General features: G+C 57.7%; 1 protein-coding gene across 10 annotated transcripts in view; it reads right to left on the reverse strand.

Annotated features, from left to right (window-relative positions):
* Positions 1–257: 257 nt before the first annotated feature.
* The window catches only part of MYO7A (myosin VIIA), a 78,321-nt gene continuing 60,591 nt past the window's right edge, over positions 258–17,987 (reverse strand). For 7 of the 10 annotated variants that reach the window (XM_037010613.2, XM_073215982.1, XM_073215981.1 and 4 more), the window contains 18 exons: positions 17,214–17,384; positions 16,111–16,228; positions 15,304–15,430; positions 13,939–14,222; positions 13,203–13,393; positions 12,474–12,598; positions 11,711–11,868; positions 10,572–10,725; positions 9,284–9,439; positions 8,705–8,810; positions 7,519–7,632; positions 6,400–6,487; positions 6,115–6,221; positions 3,741–3,926; positions 3,178–3,294; positions 2,350–2,433; positions 1,472–1,591; positions 258–869 (listed from right to left, as the gene is read on the reverse strand). In XM_037010613.2, the coding sequence (XP_036866508.2) occupies positions 780–869; positions 1,472–1,591; positions 2,350–2,433; positions 3,178–3,294; positions 3,741–3,926; positions 6,115–6,221; positions 6,400–6,487; positions 7,519–7,632; positions 8,705–8,810; positions 9,284–9,439; positions 10,572–10,725; positions 11,711–11,868; positions 12,474–12,598; positions 13,203–13,393; positions 13,939–14,222; positions 15,304–15,430; positions 16,111–16,228; positions 17,214–17,384 (2,496 nt within the window). In that variant the 3' untranslated portion in view covers positions 258–779. Of the gene's footprint in view, positions 870–1,471; positions 1,592–2,349; positions 2,434–3,177; positions 3,295–3,740; positions 3,927–6,114; positions 6,222–6,399; positions 6,488–7,518; positions 7,633–8,704; positions 8,811–9,283; positions 9,440–10,571; positions 10,726–11,710; positions 11,869–12,473; positions 12,599–13,202; positions 13,394–13,938; positions 14,223–15,303; positions 15,431–16,110; positions 16,229–17,213; positions 17,385–17,987 lie in introns of those variants that run through there. The other 3 variants (XM_073215985.1, XM_073215987.1, XR_012122548.1) reach the window with 2 other exon arrangements.

Consider the following 17,987-nt stretch of genomic DNA (forward strand, 5'->3'; position numbering starts at 1 on the left):
GGTTCCTTCTCTAGGTCCCCAGCCCATGCATGCTTAGATCCCCACTTCCCAGGCCGACATCCAGCATTTTCCCCAACTCACCTGGTCCCAGCTAGTCCCTTGGTAACCCAGCCTCCAAACTCAGACCAGCTTGGCCCTGTACACATGGACCAAGGAGATAGTTATAAGGGCCATAACCCCACAGGGCCCTGTCCTGACCTCACACTCTCCCCCTTCCTCTCCCCTTCCCCCCACAAAGACACAGTAGGGCCGGAAGATGAAACATACACTTTATGCCCTAATGTGGTCAGGGGAGATTGGAGCAGGGGCCTCACACTCACACAGCAATATATATAAATGGTCTGTCTCCCTCACCTCAGCTGAGGATCCCAAACTTACAGGAATTAAACCAGTCCCTTAGGTTTCTGAATATTCTTGGTTTGGTTGTTACCAGTATGGAGAACTAGGTGGTTCTCTTCATTCCCTGTCCCCAGAGTACACAGAAACTCCAAGGAGGTCTCGTGGTAGGGCTGGTCTGAGATAAGAAAGGCATGCAAGGAACACAGGCTTACAGCTGGGAAGGCCACAGCAAGCCCGGACTGAAACCAGCCCAGGAGCCTCAGGGCGTGGTGGAGGGGAGTTCTGCATCCCAGAGAGGCTGCCTCACTGGAAGAAGGTCGAGGCCAAGTTGGTACAGTCAGTGGTGGCCGTCTGCCCAGCCTCCCTGCCCAGATAGCAAAGGTCTTCCCCCAGCGGCTGGCTGGAGAGCAGGCATGGAGCCAGTGCTACCTGCCCACTGGTCACTTGCCGCTCCTGGAGCCCCGCTGCCTGCTCATGACCGTGAGCATCTGGCTAATGTAGGAAGTCAGGAGGTCATCCATCTTGTATCCCTGGAAACAGTGGCAAGAAGATAAGCACAAAGTGGGACAGGGCCAGCCCACTGAGACCCAGAGCACAGCTCCCAGGAAACTGTGGTGGGCAGAACCCTGGACAAAGGCAACTCCTGTCCTGCTCTGGACTCAGTCTCCCCAGCCACACAGTTCAAGGGCTGGATGCATCAAGCCAGGCAGGTATCTACGGTTCTAAACTTATGACCCCACATTAAAGCCCTATAGCTTGTGGGCCCCTCAAATCCTGGAGGCCTACCTACCAGAGTGGCTGTAAAGGCCCTGGCAGTTGAGCTGTGCCTGGGAAGTTGAGCTCCATCCAGGAGGCCTCACGGCTAATGGTTCTGCTGTTGAACTCTGGGGCTAAAGACTCAAGCCCCAGGTACTGAGGGCACTCAGACAACAGCTAATGAGTGACCGGTCTCAGCCCCAGATTAAGTACCTTCCGCAGACCTAAGCTGAGTGTCCGGGTGACCTGACCTAGGCCCCAGCCCAACCCTTGACTCCAGGCCGAGCTGTGTGCTCCAAGCTGTGTCTGTTCGCACCGCACCGGAGGCTCCAGGCGAGGCAGGAGAGCCCGCCAGGCCCAGAGGAGGAGCGCTCACCAGGGACGTCTCACAGAGCAGCTTGCTCCCGCGCACCAGGTTCCCGATGGTGATATGGAAGTACGTGTTGCCACTGCTCCAGTTGGAGATCTTGGTAAAGGGATGAGTGGTCAGGATGTCCTGGGGGAGCAGAGAGAGCCTAAAGCTACAAGCCGGACCCTCCAGCCTCACTCCCCTCAGCTCCAGCCCGGACGCCGCCCACAGGACAGGCCTCAGGCCCTCCGAGGAGGAAAGGAGCAGGCGGGTCGAGGTTCCTGGGCTCCCTCTGTGCACAGCGGCCGCGGAGGGTGCCTTCCCCTCTGCCTTGGTTGGGCCCCTCTGTCTGGGCTGGGTAGAGAAGGAGCCCAAGGAAGTGTGTGACAGGAGCAACCGAGAGAGGTGTGAGGGAGCCCAGGGAAGCGCGGCACGTGAGGCCGAGGGGAAGATGGTAACTGGCTCCCCTCGCCAACGGTCCGCTTATACCACTGCAGGGCACGTGGTGGGACTGTGCTCCCTGCCCCCTGGTGAGGGAGCCCTGGCTGATTCACATGGGCAGCAGTTACCCAGCACAGCCTGCCATATGGACCAATGTGGGCAGAGAGCATTTGGAAGGAGGGAGTGGTTGGTAGTGGCCAATGGTGCTGAAAGGCCAAGTACTAGAAAGTTCACTGGATTGAGTAGCAAGGTGTTGGTTGTAGGAGAGCAACATTGATGGCCTGGATGAGGGAATAAGCAAGTAATAGCGAGCACAGGCCGCTCTCAGAGGTGTGGCCCCAAGGGCACAGGAGCCAGGGTGCTGACTGCCAGGGGCCTCTGGGTTTGGGCCTGGGCCGCTGTTAGAGATGCAGACAGAGCAGCCGCACCCCCACCCTGCCGCCTGCTCGCCTGTCACTGCTCACCTTGGTCCTGGGGTCAATGAGGCTGACCCCATACTTGTTGATGGCAATTAAGAGGATCTCAGGGAAGTTTGGCTCTGTAGTTTGCTAGTAAAGAAAGCCAGAAACCATCAGGTGGGGACCCAGAGCAGGTGCGTTTGGGGTGGGAATGAAGCTGCCCCCAGCCAGGATTAACTGGCCTCTTCTGCTGCCTACGTGGTGCCTCACGGCTTTCTGCCTTTGGTTGGACCCCTCTGTTCCCTCTCCCCACCCTGCAGTCAGAGGGGGCTTCTGGCCCTTCATCCCCAGCCTTCCAAGGCTGGCCACTACCTGCAGGGAAACCCACCCCCTTCACCTGCTTGCCAACCTCCTTTCACCACTGTCGGCCCACCGCACTCCCTGTGGATGTCCCCATCAACCACCTGCACTTCCTACCTGGGGCCTGAGCTCTCACACCTCTGGGTCTTGGCTCTGGCCAAGCCCTCTGACAGGAACTCTCCCTCCAGGGTCTCCTGGGACAGCCCAGGTGCTCCCTCCTCCAGGAAGCCTCCTCAGCCTTCACAGTCAGTGAGGGCCTCCCAGGTTCTGCCGCCTCCACTCCTCCAGCCTGTCTGTGCCTTTGCCTCCCCCGCAGCTGGGCTTCTGGTTCCTCTGTGTCCCAGGACTGAGCCCAGGGCTCAGCAGTAGCAAGACACCCAGCTGGGACAGGCCTGAGGTCTTCCCTCCATTCCTTGCCAGGCATCGCTGTTTCCAACAGCCTGGAGGGCAGCCTCTGTGCCCTCTGATCCCCACTCTGCACCCCTCCTCCTCCTGCCCGCCCCATCACCTGCCCTCCAGCCACCCACGGCCTACCTTCACTTCGAAGAAGGCTGAGCCAAAGGTGGGCCACTTGAAGATGAGCTTCAGGAAGGCCAGCTTGGCCTCTTCCTTGGACTTCCCTGCGTGCTTGTTGAAGTAGGCAACGATGGACTGCAGTGGGAGGGAGGTCCGAATCCTCAACCCTGCCGCTCCCGCCCCCTTTACCCTGTCACTGGCTGTCATGGGCCTGAGAGGTCCGGGCATAGGAGGGGAGTCCTGGAGGCCATTAGGAGCTCCCTCTCATCCCAGTTAATGGACTTCTGACCTCCCTTTACTCCCCTAAACAAGCAGGCCAAAAAGTGTCAAGTAAAATCAGGTCAGCATGGTAACCAGGACAGGGCAAATGACTGCCAAGTGGCCAGCTGAATCCTCTGCCTGGAGGACTGGAGACAAAAGCAGGTGGAAAGGAGACAGGGAGGGTGACCTCATCACATACAAGGGCAACAGGAGATAATTCCCTGGGCTGCTGGCCAGCTTCTGCCCCCTTGATGACCCCTGGTGCCCAGAGACCCATTTGGGGGGAGGGGCCCTATTCCCACTACCTCCCCCATGCTCACCCGCTTCCAGTCATCAGGTGAGACCTGCCGGATAAGGTCCTGAGGCACCAGCTCCCGGAGCAGCTTGGGGATACTGGGGAAGTAGGACTTGTCCTCCTCAAACTTGACCCTGTAGATGAGTGCTCCCAGCTGCAGCACCTCCTCCCTCGTGCACCTGTGGTAGCCTCGGAGATACTTGGGCAACTCCTGCCAAAGACAGAGCAAGTCACGGCGTGGAGGGGCCTGAGGAAGCAGGCTCCTTCCTTATCACCCCAAGGCTGGGCCTACTGCCTTACCCCACATTCGGGTCCACCTCCTTCTCCAGCCCCAGCTGACCCTGCTCCCCATGGGGAGATGGCGAAGTACAGGGAAATAGCAATTAAGCTTGCACAGATTCAGCATGTTGCCGTTTGAAGACAGAGCCATGTATGAATAGTATCTCATTTCCCCTCCTAACAGTCCAGCGAGGTGAGCAGCCCCATTTCAAAGGTGAAGAAACTGAGTGGCCAGCTGGTAACCCAAGACTGTCCACACCCCTAACCTCCTGGGCCTGTCTTTCCTTGGGGAACCCTCTCAGGCTGGCCCCCTCCCAGTGTGTGCCCATGAGATTGGCTGGTTTTGCCAGCACGACCACCCCTTCCCCACCTTGAACTTCCAGACCCAGAATCAGAGTAACTGAGGATGAGGAATGGAGAGAGCGAAGATGAAGCCTCTCAAGGGCCAGCACAGCCCACAGGCTCCTGGAGCCGCACAACTGTCTCACCCGCTGCTAGAAGAGCAGGGAAAGTACGGCTGGCCTGAGGACACACTGCAGACCGGAAGCCCGAGGCAGCCACTCTACACCCATCTTTCCATCTACCCACGCACAGCCATTTCCCATCCATTTCCCCATTTGTCCATCTACCCACCCCCACAAATTCATTCACCATCCACCCATTCACAGAGTCACCAGTTTACCTATTCCCCCATCCATCAAGCCAACAAATATTTATTGAGCACCCACTATGGGCCAGGCCCTTCAAGCAGCCACGTGTACCCTCCCTAACCTCACGGAACTTGTAGTCAAGACAGGAACAGACATTAATCACCCCAAATCAATGTACAATTACAGTCCTTGAAGGAATTGCTCCCAGTGCTATGAGAGCATAGAACAAGGTGACCTGACCTAGTTTTGGGGACAAGGAAGACTAAGATCAGATCCCTGAAGTGACGTCTAAAAGCTCAGTAGGTGAGGGGAAGAACCAAGGGAAGAGCATCGCAGGAGAGAGAACGGTACGAAGGCCCTGTGACATTCCTGAGAATTTGGGAAAATGTAGCTGGAGTGAACTGAGCAAAAGGGTGCTGGGTACCAGGCAAGGCAGCAGAAGTAGGTCATGGCACCCCCATGCTGGGCCACAGCCAGGATTTGGGGTTCTACCCTAAGAGCAATGGGAAGCCACTGGGGATCTGGAAAGCTTGATGACAACCCTGCAGAGGAAGGACTGAAGGAGGACAAACATGGAAGGGGGAGTCAGGCTCCACCCAGGTAAGAGCAGATGGTCAGACGCAAGCTGGTAGAGGTGGTGATGGGGAAATGTGGATGGATTTAAGACATTCGGGAGGCAAAGTGCGTCAGGTGAATGACTTAGGACATGGATCACATGGGAGAGGTAGCTGTCAAGGCTGACTCTTAACAGTGCTATTCATTAAATGGGTGACACGTGGGGAAGAGGGGGACGTTGGCGAGAGGCAGATCTCAGGCTTGAGTGGAAGTGTTGAGTCCTGGGCCAAGGTTCTCTGCACCATGGCAGCCGCCGCCCCCACCTCTCCCGTCCTTCCAAGCGTCATGGTTTGTCCCCCACCAAGTGGTAGACGGGCTAGCCCAGGAAGGGTCAGAGTCCTCAGGCACAGAGACCTGGAATCACTCTGGTTCCATCAGCCCTCTGATTGCATTAGATCACTTGATCTGAGCTTCCGTTTCTCCCTCTATAAAATGGGAACAATACGTCTACTACTTGGGGTTTGCCGGGAAGACAGAATGATTGAAAAGTGCCAGATACATAATAGAGGCTCAACATGTGAACCTCCCTCTCAGCTTGCCACAGGCACGTGTCTGTGTTGGGCAATGTTTACAGACTCACTCTGAGCCCTTGGGTACACTCGGGTGAAGCAGCAGAATCTCACATTCAGAGGACAGCCCCTCACCAAGGGAAGGGCCTGGACAGGTGGAGACCAGGAGCTCAGAAGGACTGCCGAGTCCCCGAGGGCTTGGATGTGGGGAGGGTCTGAGGTTGGATCTCTCCCAGAGGAATTGCTTAGAGGCCCTGCTGTTATAGGTCCCTGGCAAGGACAGGTCACTGCTTGCATAGGTACAGCGAGGTGGTAGCTACGGCAGCAGTAGTCACTGGAAGCTCACCTGGTAATAGTGGAAGATAGAATCGGCCATGGGGTCCTTCCCTGGCACAGTGGTGGTCCACAGCTTCTTCATGAAGAACACCTGGTAGGTGAGCGAGGGCACCATCCCTGTGGCAGAGAGCAGTCTGTCACCTGGAGGGTCCCAGCACAAGGGGGTGCTCGTGCCCAGCCCCAGAGGAGGCCCTGGCTCAGGTCCCAGCACCCGTGTGGGCCTGGAGTTATGGCCCTGACCCTGCACCTGCCCCTCTCCAGGCTCAGGTGGTCCCCGGGCCCAGCCCCATGTTACCGTCCTTGACGGGCCGCGCTTTCTTTATCCAGTCCGTCAGGTGTCGAACAAAGTCGAAGAAGAAGTCGTTCTCAGGGACACTGATGACCTAGGGACATGGCCATTCTAATCCACTCATTTTAATTCAAACAAGACTGAGTGGGACTTCCACCCAAGGCCTTCCTCTCTCCAGAAAGACTCCCACTCACTGCCAGCTGGGATGTCATGTTGCAGCCCCACCCTGCCCTGACTGTGCCTGTGAGGGTCCCCAGAACACAGCCCACTTCCCGCCCATAGTGAGTTGTTCCATTCAGTCATTTGGCAGAGACCCACTGAACGCCGCCCTAGACCCCAGGAGGGGGGCCCGAGAAGGAGGCCCAGCGCCTGCCTTGGCTATCCCCTGGCTTCTGTGTGCCCCCTCCCCTGGGCTCGAGGCTCCCCTGGGCCTGGGACCTCACCGAGATCACCCCTGGGTGCCCCATGCCTGGCACAAGGGCAGTCAAGCAGTGAGGAGACAGCCGGGGATGCACAGGGAACTTTGAGTGAAAGAGGGGCAGCACCTGATTTGCCAGAGATGGTCAGGGCCCCACAGAGAGGCTTCAAAGCTGGGCCTCCAACTCCCACAGGCAGGGAAGCAGCCGAGCAATGCGGGAAGGGGCAGGGGCCTGTGCCTTTGACTCTGACCCACCTGGCTCTGAGTCCCTGTTATAGGATCTTGGAGAAGCTACTTAACTTTGATGAGCCCAAGTTTTGTGATCTGCTAGGTGGGGGTAATCACCCAGCCTTGAGGGTTATTTCAAGGGTTAACTGGCCTCATCAGAGCAGCTGAGGGACCAGTCAAATCAAATTTAGAAGGTGCATGTATGTTGCAGCAGGGAGAGGAGCCGGGTGTGCCCGGAACACAGAGTGCCACGTGGCTCCCAAGAGTGCATGGCCTCAAAGGAGAGAGTTAGGGGCAGCTGCTAATGTAAGGGAGCCACTGCAGGGGCACAGGATGGATACTGCAAGCAAGAGCACCCCTCCTTCCCTCCCTTCTCCCTTCTGGGTCTCTCCATTCCCCCCTGCTGCCCCACCAGCCCCCAGCAGATTTCCTGACAGGCCAATAGCAGGCAAACAGACCGCCAACCACCCCCCGTCTACCTTGTCTGCGATCTTCACAAAGAGGCTGAATCCCTCGGAGGACTTGAGGAGCAGCCTGGCTGCGATGTTCTGGCAGAAGTCCTTGGCCTTAGTGCTGGACTCCACCTCGAAGGCCTGGGCAGGGGTGGGTAGGTGCTTGTTTGGCTCTGGCTCTGCTTCCAGCTAAACACCCTCCCTTGGAGGGGGCTTCCCTGTGTGTCCCAAGCTGGGCACAGCATTTAAGAAAAGAAAAATGCAACTCCTGTCTGGGTCTTCCCAGATGTCCTCCCCAGCCCTCTGAGCAGAGCTCAGCCTTGGCCTCCACAGACCTGAGCCTGGCTCTGCAAACATGAGTGACTGGCAGAGGCCACGGGGGCACAGGGATGGGGGATGGGAAGGAGGAAGCCTGGAGGAAGAAGAACGCCAATTCCAGACAGAGAGAAAAGGGGTGGGTGGTGAGTGGCCCTTGGGCCAGACAGGCTGGGAAGTTTAGATGGAGGAAGAAGGAGGGCGACTGGGGGGTGGGGGGCTGCCGCACATAACCTTCTGCTGGAGGGAACAGGAAGGGATGTTAGCAAGATTTTCTGTCCTTGTGACTGGAAAACTATTGTGGCATTTTTGAGTCTCTAGACAAGTTTTAGAACTGCTTTTTAAGCTAAAAGTTTTGCTGTTGGACTTGTTTTCTAAATGAGATGTGGGGCAGGGAGGAGGCCGCCTGGCCGAATGGGTGTGCAGGAAGCCAAACAGGACCTTTGAAGGAGGGGACCAGTCTGGAGGGGACCTGCAATCAATCAGGTCAGGTGGGTAGCAAGGAGGGCATCTGCAGGAAAGTGGGCTCAGGGCAAGGGGGTAAGCTGGGGCTGGGGGGACAGAGGCCTGTGTCCAACAGAGCAGGCCTCAGGGAGGTGGCACCAGCAGAGCTCAGCTCGACGGAGAAAGCACTTTTCTCCAAGGCAGAGCCTCCTCTGAGAGAGGGAGGGATGACCTCAAGGAGGCTGCTCAGGAAAGCGGGAGGTTGGACCAGGAACCCAAGGGCTCCTGATCTGGGGCATCTATGGCCTCTTAACTGAGCCCTGACTCCACTCAGGGGCAGGAGGTGGGCAAATGAGGGGATGGCAGGGGAGAGGCATGAGGGCTGCTCCCTGCATCTCGGAAGGAGCCTGGTCCTTCAGGGTTGTCCATGGACCAAAAAGCCAGCGGCCCTCACCTCATCAGTGTCATCAGGAAAGTAGACCTTGTGGAAAATCTGGGTGGTTTTGTGTTGGATGGCCTCCACCTCCACCAGGTGTGGGGGGTACTTCCGGGACCCGTTTCTGAAAACCAGGGGAAGGGAACAAAGTCGGGAGCAGGGAACAGAGGGAACTGTGGAGACAGACCCCAGTTCTAATCCCTGTTCACCATTTCCTACCACGTAATGGTCACTTAACCTCTCAGAGCTTCCAGTTTCTCATCTGTAAACTGAGGCCATAACGGTGCCCACCACACAGGCTGCGGCAAGGACTGAATGAAGTGAAAGATGCAAGTGGGCTTTGCAGGGTATAAAGTGTGGCCCCAGCAGACTTGAAGGCATGAGCCAAGTCCTTCTGAGCAGCCAGACTCTCAAACAGTCCAGAAGAAGCTCCGGGCACTGTAACCTTTGTCTAGCTGGCAGCTGTGGTACCTCGGAGATGGGTCCCACTGCTGTGCGGTCATGTCCTCATCCCTTGGGGTCTCATCCCACAAGTCCAGTGTGGCCACGGCTGAGCCTGGTGCCTGCCCCCAGCTCTGTCCTTTCAGGCTGCAGTACCTCAGGGCTTTCTGGAGCCGCTGCAGGCAGTCGACGGCCAGCGGGCAGTGCTTGCGGGACTGCAGGAAGCGCTGCATGTGGGGTAGGAGGACATTGCTCGGCGGGAAGAGGCCGGTGCACAGCCAGAGCAGCTCCCAGCCCCGCTCCTCGCTATACCTGCAGGAGGAGGTGTGGTGTCCAGCAGGCCTACCACAGGCCAGTCACAGGGCTTTGAGTCCCCCTGGAGGCCGCACACCCCTCGGCTCCTCCTCAAACGCCTGTACCTCCATCCCTGTCCGAAGACCGACACAGACCCCGCCTCCCTGCCAGCCACATCCAACTCCTGCTGCTCAGAGTGGCCACACCAGGCCACTCAGTTACCAGACACACACAGATAAGGTGCTTATGTCAGGAGGACAGTCAACTATGTGACCAAGCACTCTGATTCAGCTAACCTTTGTTTTTCCCATGAAGCAAGTAGTATGTGATTTATATTGGCAGAAGCACTTTAACTTGTCCATTCTTTGAGTAGCTATACCAGCCCCTAGGCTCCCCCGCGCACCACTCTGAGCTCCCTGGGCTTGACAGGAGGAAAGTTTATAGGGCTTCTAGGAGGAGGTGGCATTTGACCTAGGATTTGAAGGATGAGGCAAATTCTGATATGCACAAAAGGAGATGACAGATATTCCTGGCAGTGGGTACAGCACGTACAAAGGTCTGGCAGTATGAAGATCTGACTTTGATGGCGGATTGTGTAAGAGGTGTACAGAGCAACAAAGCCAGGGAGGAAGCTGGGAGGGCTGGGCATAAGGGGAGAGAGGGGGGCTCCTCTTCCGGCTCTTGGAGACTAGAGTGTGCCTGACTTCCCACTCCTGCCCTGGTTCAGCCCAGCAGGGAGGAGAGCTTGGACCTACGGCCAGCAGCCCAAGCCAGGGATGGGCTTTGCTCATGAGCTGAACCTGCGTGCAGACGGTGTCTGGGCTGGTGGGGAGGGGAGGGGTATCCAGAGGTGGCTAGGGCAGGGGGCAGCAGGAAACCAGGAGGAGCCGGGAGGGCTCAACCTGGAGGATGGACTCAGCGCCCAGCCACCACCTCTTTATTCTTGACCAGCCCTCCTTGGGCCATGAGGCACAGCTAGGACAGGAAGGGAGCTGAGGGCAGCTCCCCATGCTGAGTGAGGGGGGATGCTGCCTGGAGAGCCAGCCACTGCCTCCTGGGGGTGAGCTCCCTGTCACCATGGATTCCCTTCAGCTGTGAGCACAGGGGCGGGGTTGCCTGCTCCCTCACCCACCTGCCACCCCTGGCTCACCTGATGTGGTTGTCAGTCAGCTGCTTCAGGATCTGCGCGTACACCTCGTCCTTGAGGGGCTCAGCCCTCAGGGCACCCTCAAAGATCTGGTCAGTGAGCTCGTTGACAGAGCGCATCCTCTTGGACGGGTAGTCGCCCATGTACTTGAGCGTGGGTGGGAAGCCGTCAAGGAAGGACTTGTGGCTAATAAGGGTAGAATTGGCCCAGGAGGCAGGAGACCATGCTCTCCAACAGGGTCCGCCTCCCCCAGTCGTGTGGCCCTGAACCTCAGGCTACTGACTTAGGAAAAAGGGGTGATCTGCCCACTTTGCTTTCCATGCCCACTGCCCACCCTCTCAACTCCTCTGGCTGCCTCCTCACTGGCAATTGTGGCTCAGGTCCCCAAAGCCACATCCAAAGTCCTCACAGCAACCAGAAAGGACTTCCAAATCACCGTGCCACCCCGTCTAGTGGTTCCCGGTAGTTCTGGGACACAGCCTATCTTCCTAAAGGGGCTTAGGAACCTTTCATGAGTCAGCCTGTGTCTTCAGATTTCCTTTCTGAATTCTGCCCTCCAGCTGGGCTGAATTATCTCATGCCCTTAAAACAGCCCTGCTCTGTTTTGCCTCAGGGCCTTTGCATATTTTGCTCTGTCTGAACACTCCCTACCAATCTCCCCTTTGGCTGGCTAAAGCTGCTTGGTCTTCAGGTCTCAGCCTAGACACTGCTTCCTCCAGGAAGCCCTCCCTGCCCTCCTCAAGGGCCCAGAAGGGTCACTGTGCTGCCAGGCCCTGTCACAGCACTGATCCTGACCAGCATGTCTCCCCTCTTAAGTGCAAGCACCATGAGGCCAGGGACTGGGTCTGGCCACTGCCATGCCTCCACACTTGGCCCAGCACATGGCACAACACAAATCTGTCAGCTGAGCGACCGGGTCAGTGGAGACGATGCACGAGGCAGCCCTTGCATGCTAAGGTGCCAGGCACATGGATGGAGCCACTCCATCAGCACCCTCCACGCCTGTCCACCCAGGACCCGACCAGCCCCATCAGAAGGAAGTAGGTATGTAGATGAAAACCCTAGAGGCAGGGGCCTGGTCCCACCCTGCCTGGGGTCCCCCTGCCCTGATCCTGTGTCACCCACCCTGTGGTTGAGGATATTGATGAAGGCCATGCAGGCCTCCTGTGAGAGCTCCTCGCTGCCCAGGATCTTCTTGAGCAGCGCCTGCTTGAGTGGCTCCCGCGTGTGGCTCCACAGCCGGTCCTTGCCGCGGGCCTTGGACACCATCACCCGGCTCAGCGTGTGCTTGGGTGGGGGCCTGACACAGCAGAGTCAGCACTGACCCCCAGGTTGTGAGACCCACCCCCATCCTGCTGCAGGCCTGAAAGCTGAGGGTAGGGAACAGGCTCCATGCTGCCTGCTGCACCATGTGGCCTGGGACGAGTCACCAGCCCTCCCTGAGCCTTACTTTCTCAGCTGGAAATCAGAGCTGCTGACATGCCTGGTGCGCCCCTGCCCACCTTGCCGGCCTCCCTGCTCTCTCCTTGCCTGCAGCACTCCGCCACCCAGGGCACCCTGCACAGCTCCAGGGAGCCTCTCCTCCATCTCCACCCCACCCCTGAACATTCTGAGAGCAGGAAACAGAATCGCAGCTGCCTGGATTTGCGTCTGTCTCCCCAGCAGGACTGTGTGAGGCAGGCACAGACGTGGGTCGTGAGTGCCCAGCACCCCACCTGGGTGGGCACAGCCACAATCTCATAAATGAAGGAAGGATAAGATGACACCACATGAGAAGGGTCATTCCAAAGGCCAGAAACTGCCCCCGGGCCCCGTCTGACCTAGGCCCTGCTCACAGACCCCAGCCACAGAGTAGCAGAAGCCCGCACTCACGGTCTGGGGCCCTCTCTCCCCTTTCCCCATCACCTGAAGTAGTCGTAGGAAAACTCCTCCAGCGTGTAGGGCTTGGTGCGCACCTCGGGCTCCGCTGTTCGCAGCTGCAAGAGCCGGATGACGTCCTGCCTCTGGTCAGGGGTCATGGTGACCAGGGCCTAGAGAACACGTGACAGGAGACTGAGGTCAGCTCTCCACCTGGGGCCCCTGGGGATCAACACGTGGGCCCCATGCCCCACCCTGATCCTGGGAGCCCCTTCCCTCCTTGTGATCTCTGAATTACTATCTGCCTCCACCATGCTGGGCTCTGGAAGCTTCCCTTGGTGCCCTGGGTCTGCAGCAGGTTAGGTCAGTCAGAAAGCCTGGACTGTGAGGTGGGAATGCCCAGTCAACAGAGCGTGGCTCAGGAGCTGCCTGCAAAGCTGGGCTGCAAGTCCTCAGTGCTGCGCTCAGGCACACCAGAAGAGCCAGGGCCGCCCTTTCCAACTGCAGGGCAATGCCCCCCCACCCCACTCTCCTCCCATCCTTTGCCCCTGGGTAGTTCCTCATCTGATTCACTTGCTAGGCTCTCTTCCACTCAGCACAGGTTTGATAGCTGCCCCTACTTAAAGTCTGTGGTCCCATAAGACCCCCAGATCATCTTCACAGAAGCTACAGACATGAATCTATTGGGATCCCCCATTCCATTTTACAGATATGGGAAGAAGACAAAGAGGGGCCCAGGGGAGCCTCCCACCCATCTGCCACCCCCAGGCCACATACCACAATCTCCTGCGGTGGCAAGGTGACAGTGGGCATGACATACACACAGTCAGTGGGGAAGTCCCCACGCTGCTTGGTCCTCTCATTGATGCCATTGGCCCAGCCTGAGTTCATGACCTGCTCGCCTGTGTCATGGTCCAGGATGATAAGGTCTCCCTTGGCAAAGCTGAGGAAGCCTGACTCCTCACCCGCTGAGAGGCAGAGGTGAGCAGGGCCACATGGGAGAGAGAGGCTGGGTTGGAACGCCTTTATTTGGGTTGCTGAGCTATAAGCTGCTCCTCCCCCTGAAGAACTGAGGCCTCTGGGCTTCCCTGGTCACTGCACTGTCATGAGGACTATCACTGTCTGTTTCCACTCTCCCCACTGAGCACAAGGCCAGTGTCTGTTTCATCCCTGTCTTCCCCATGCTCTGCCCAGGGCCTGGGAGGCCCCGGGGGAAGCTCAGTCAGGGTAGCTGCTATCACTGTCATTTGAAGATGGGTATGTGGAGAACACTGAGGAAGAACCCTGATCTCACCGGGCAAAGGTGACGGGTGGTAAGTACTGAAGGGGCAGGGGGAGGAAGGGAGGGAGAGGAAGACTCCCCACAGGGCACAGATGGGAGCACAGAGTTTAGCTTTTTGTCCCTCTGGAGCCGAGGGAGTCTGGGGAAGGATAGGTGAGAGGCACTAGCTGTCTTGAATGCCTGATGCCCCTGACCTCCAGTGCCTGGCAGCCCATGCCAGGAGCCACTCACCAGGGTTGGGGTTGTCCTGCAGGGCTACCACATACTTAGACCTCTTCCGGAGCCCCTCCAGAAAGGTGACCACTAGGTCACGGATGTCCTCGGCGTTACTGGAGGTGAAGGTGTACTCATCCCCCTTGATGGTGGCCAGCGTGAAGCTGGGGGCTACCAGTTTCGCTCCCCTGCAGGACCAACACGGAGAACAGGGCCCAGCCGGGGTCAGTCCTGCCCAGCCCGAGTGAGGTGCAGCGCAGCCCAGGTCAGAGCAGCCCAGCGAGAGCAAGACACGGCACTCCCTGAAGGAGACCAAGGCCAGCCCGGTCAGATGCAGCCCGGCCAGAGAGAGGCTGGCCCAACCAGGGTGAGGCATGACCCAGCCAGGGTGAGGCATGACCCAGATCAGACACAGCTTAGCCTGAGTCAGACATGGCCTGGCCAAAGACACACATGGTCCCGAGGGAGGCCTGCAGTGGCCCAGCCCACTTCCCCTTTGCTGTCTAATTCCTACTCACCCTTTAGGTCTCAGCCTAGATACCACTTCCTCTAGGAAGCCCGCCTTCCCTCCCACAGCCCTCAGCACCCTGGTCCCTGCTTTAGAATGGCCTGGTCAATGTCCACCTCCCTCTCGACTGAAGCTGCCATAGGGTGTTGCATTCCTATCTTGTCATTTCTTGTGCCTGGCATGTACCTGGGCAGAGCTGGACATGGCCCAACTTGGCCCAACAGAGCCCAGAGACACTTCTAAGCCCCAGATGGGGGCAGGCACTGCTATGAATGCCAGTCTACCAGGAACCCACCCCCATCATTGCGCCTGTGTGCACTGCACTTTCCATTTCACAAAGAGCTCTCCCTTTGTTGCATTTATTCCTTACCACTGCTATTGACAAAAAATATTAAGACCTCAATTTTAGGAATAAGGACATGAAAGTGAGTCCCACCCAGGCCCTGCATTCCAGGCCAGGCTACTTTTGTACACAGCTACCCTGACTGTCCCCCTAACCACCCATACCCACCCAACTCAGAACCATTAATGCACTGTAAAGACCCCCTGCCCAAGTTAGGACGAAGATGCCCGAGGATGCTGAGGGGTCTGCACAGTGCAGCAGCACAAACTGCTCAATCACATGTGACAAGGCTAGGTCACTGCAAGATCCTGCATCTTAGTGGTGGCCTCTGTGAGGCAAAGACTACATCCTCAAAGGCCCCTGTGACCTGGAGGGAAGTTCAGGGAGCCTTCTCCACTTATCTGTACCCCACCCCACTTCAGTGTGCAGAGTCAGGCCACGGGCTAAGTCCTATCCCTGCCACTGGTCTTTGTGCAGCTTCCAGCAGCTCCTTGCTCTGCACTAAAGCCAGAAATAGAGGGGTCGGACTAACCTGCTGCTGGACACGGCCATGATCTCAGGGAAGGACAGCTCCAGGAGCACCTGCTCCTGCTCATCCACGAAATAGACGCCCGTCCAGTTGACGGCCACAATGACGTCATTCTTGGGGAGGCTGGGGCCTGGGGCAGAGACTGAGGCACTGAGGCAGAGGCCTCCCCGCTCCAGGGCTGCCCTTCCCCATCTACACAACCACGGGGGAGGCAACCAGGGTGGGGCATATACTGATTCCATTCTACAGATAGGGAGACTGAGCCTCACAGGGCACAACCTCCCTACAAGCCAAAACCAGACATGCAGGGGAAAGAGCTGAAATCAGGAACCCAGGTCTGGGCTCCATCCCGGCCACTGGACTGTGTGCACCTCTGCACAAGTCCCTGCCCTGCAGTGACGGGGGTGTGGGGAGGGGTTGGGCCAACTGAGCCCCGAGCTTCCCTCTAGCCTATCTGGTGACCCTGTGAAGCCCCTGCACCAGCACAGGGCCTGGCATGGAGCAGATGCCCAGTGGTGGTGGCCCAAGTGTGGCTGAGCTACCGGCCTGTGAAGGGTTGGTGGCCACCCCCATCTCACAGCTTCATGGGCCCACCCTCTTCTGTACACAGTGGGTGCTTTATTGATCTCAGTAAATTGACTCAATTGTTAGAGTGTTGCTGAGCACCTACTGTGTGCCAGAGAGCTCCACAGGACTGGACCCACTCGGCACCCTGACTGGGAGACCAGGTAACCCTACAGGCAGGAGCCACAGTGAGGGGTGGGAGAAGGGCCTGGGGGGACATGGGAGGCGGGGGGGCTGGGGGCATACCTGAGAATTTAAAGGCTTCATAAAATCTGGAGAAGAGCAAGGGCCACTTGAAGCGGGCATAGTTGACCACATCCTCTTTGACCTTCTGGGCATCCATTCTCCTCTGGGCATAAATTCCCTGGAGAGGGACAGGGGGCAAAAGACATTATACAAACTCTGTGAGGAAATCAAATGCCCCTGTCCCCCAGCCGGAAGAGACCCTGGGGCTATGGTGCTCTCCTGTGCGTGTTGGCCATCCCATCATCCCAAAGCCACCTCCATCACTCTGTCCTCCTCTCATTCCATCCATATCAGCACTTCCTGGAGAAATGGGGGCGCCATCTGCAGGGAGCTGCCAACTCACAGAGTGACAGAAAAGCCCACAGTTCCAGCCAATGCTTGTACAAGGCACAGAGGCATGGATCAGGGGAGGTGTTCAGGGAACAGGAACACGTGTGGCTAAGCAGGTGTGTGTGTGTGTGTGTGTGTGTGTGTGTGTGTGTGTGTGTGTGTGTGTGTGTGTGTGTGTGTGCGCGCGCGCACGCGCGCATGCACACATGCCAGACCAGACTACAAAGAACAACTGGGAAACAGGCATGTACGAGCCAGGGCACAAAAAACTTTGGGCAAGGCTGGGCTTTTAGTGGAAACTGACAGGTGAACCTGGGAGTTAGGAGCAGAGAGAAAGGCTGTAGATAATGCAATACTCCTGGCAAGAGCTAAAGCACCATGATTTATTACCTAAAAATATCCCTCTGGGCTCTAATGAGAACTCGGTGGTGTTGGAGTAGAATTGGAGGGATCAGAATGAATTTGTGGTTTTTATCACCTATAGACATAAATGTGGGGAGAGGTGCATGCGCTGGCCAACATGTTAAAAACATGTTATTTTGGAATAATTTCAAGCTTGTGTCCTTGGCACCCTGCCCAGAGCAGATGGCAGAAGACACAGTGAACTGTTTTCCACGGCAGAGAAAGGCTGCTGTGAAGTAGGAGGTCAAGGGTGCCATCCTGTCCCCCAGCAGCCCCATGGGCACAGGTCAGGTGAGAGCTGTGACTGCTATGACTGCCTCTGAGCCTGGTTAGCAGCCAGCCCCTTTGCAGGCCCTGCCCAGGCCTCCCACCTTCTTGTGGGCAGCGATGGCCAGCTGGGCCCACTTCTCAAGCGTCTTCAGGGGTGTGATCTCACGGTCGGGAATGTAAGTGGGCACGAGGCTCAGGAGGCGCTCCAGGATCATCTCAGAACCGTAGTCCACGAAGTACTGCTGGGAGGCCAGCTCGGCCAGGTCGTCCTCCTATGTGGGGGTGCGGAGATCTTGTTCAGCACCCTCTGGGAAGCCCCCGGCCCCCTACAGCTCCCTGGCCCTGCCCTCAGGGACCCTGCACTCTCACTGACTCAGCAGGAGCTCCCTAAGGGCGAGGCCACACCTGCCTTCTGGTTCCCTCAGCCCAGAGCTGGACACTGCCCAGGGGCATGTGAGCTGACCCAGAGAGACCAGCCAGCCCATGGGGATGGCTCGGCCCCTACATTCCTGGGGAGAGCCAGCTGGGGCTGACACATGCCCTGGAGAACAGGGGACCTGGGCACCGCAGGAGACTGCCAGACTGAGGTGAGCATCACCGTGCCCTCTCTGTCACCACCGCTGCACCTCCCAGGAACAGCCAAAGTGTTGAGTGATGAGCGGGCTACACTGCAGAGGCTCTGGGGAGCTAGACGGGACTGGGCATTTACCCCTCTCTGCCTGGGGCTGCTGCACAGGCACCCACCATGTCAGCCTGGGGCTCTCCAGAGCCCTGGCAGCAGTGGCAATAGCAAAGGACTCTTGGGCACCTTGCAGACACTGTATATTTTCCAACTAGTTCGAAGTATTTCAGAATTTTAGCAACTGGTGTGGCTG

Source organism: Manis javanica, chromosome 11 (assembly GCF_040802235.1).
Source record: "Manis javanica isolate MJ-LG chromosome 11, MJ_LKY, whole genome shotgun sequence".
Lineage (NCBI taxonomy): Eukaryota > Metazoa > Chordata > Mammalia > Pholidota > Manidae > Manis > Manis javanica.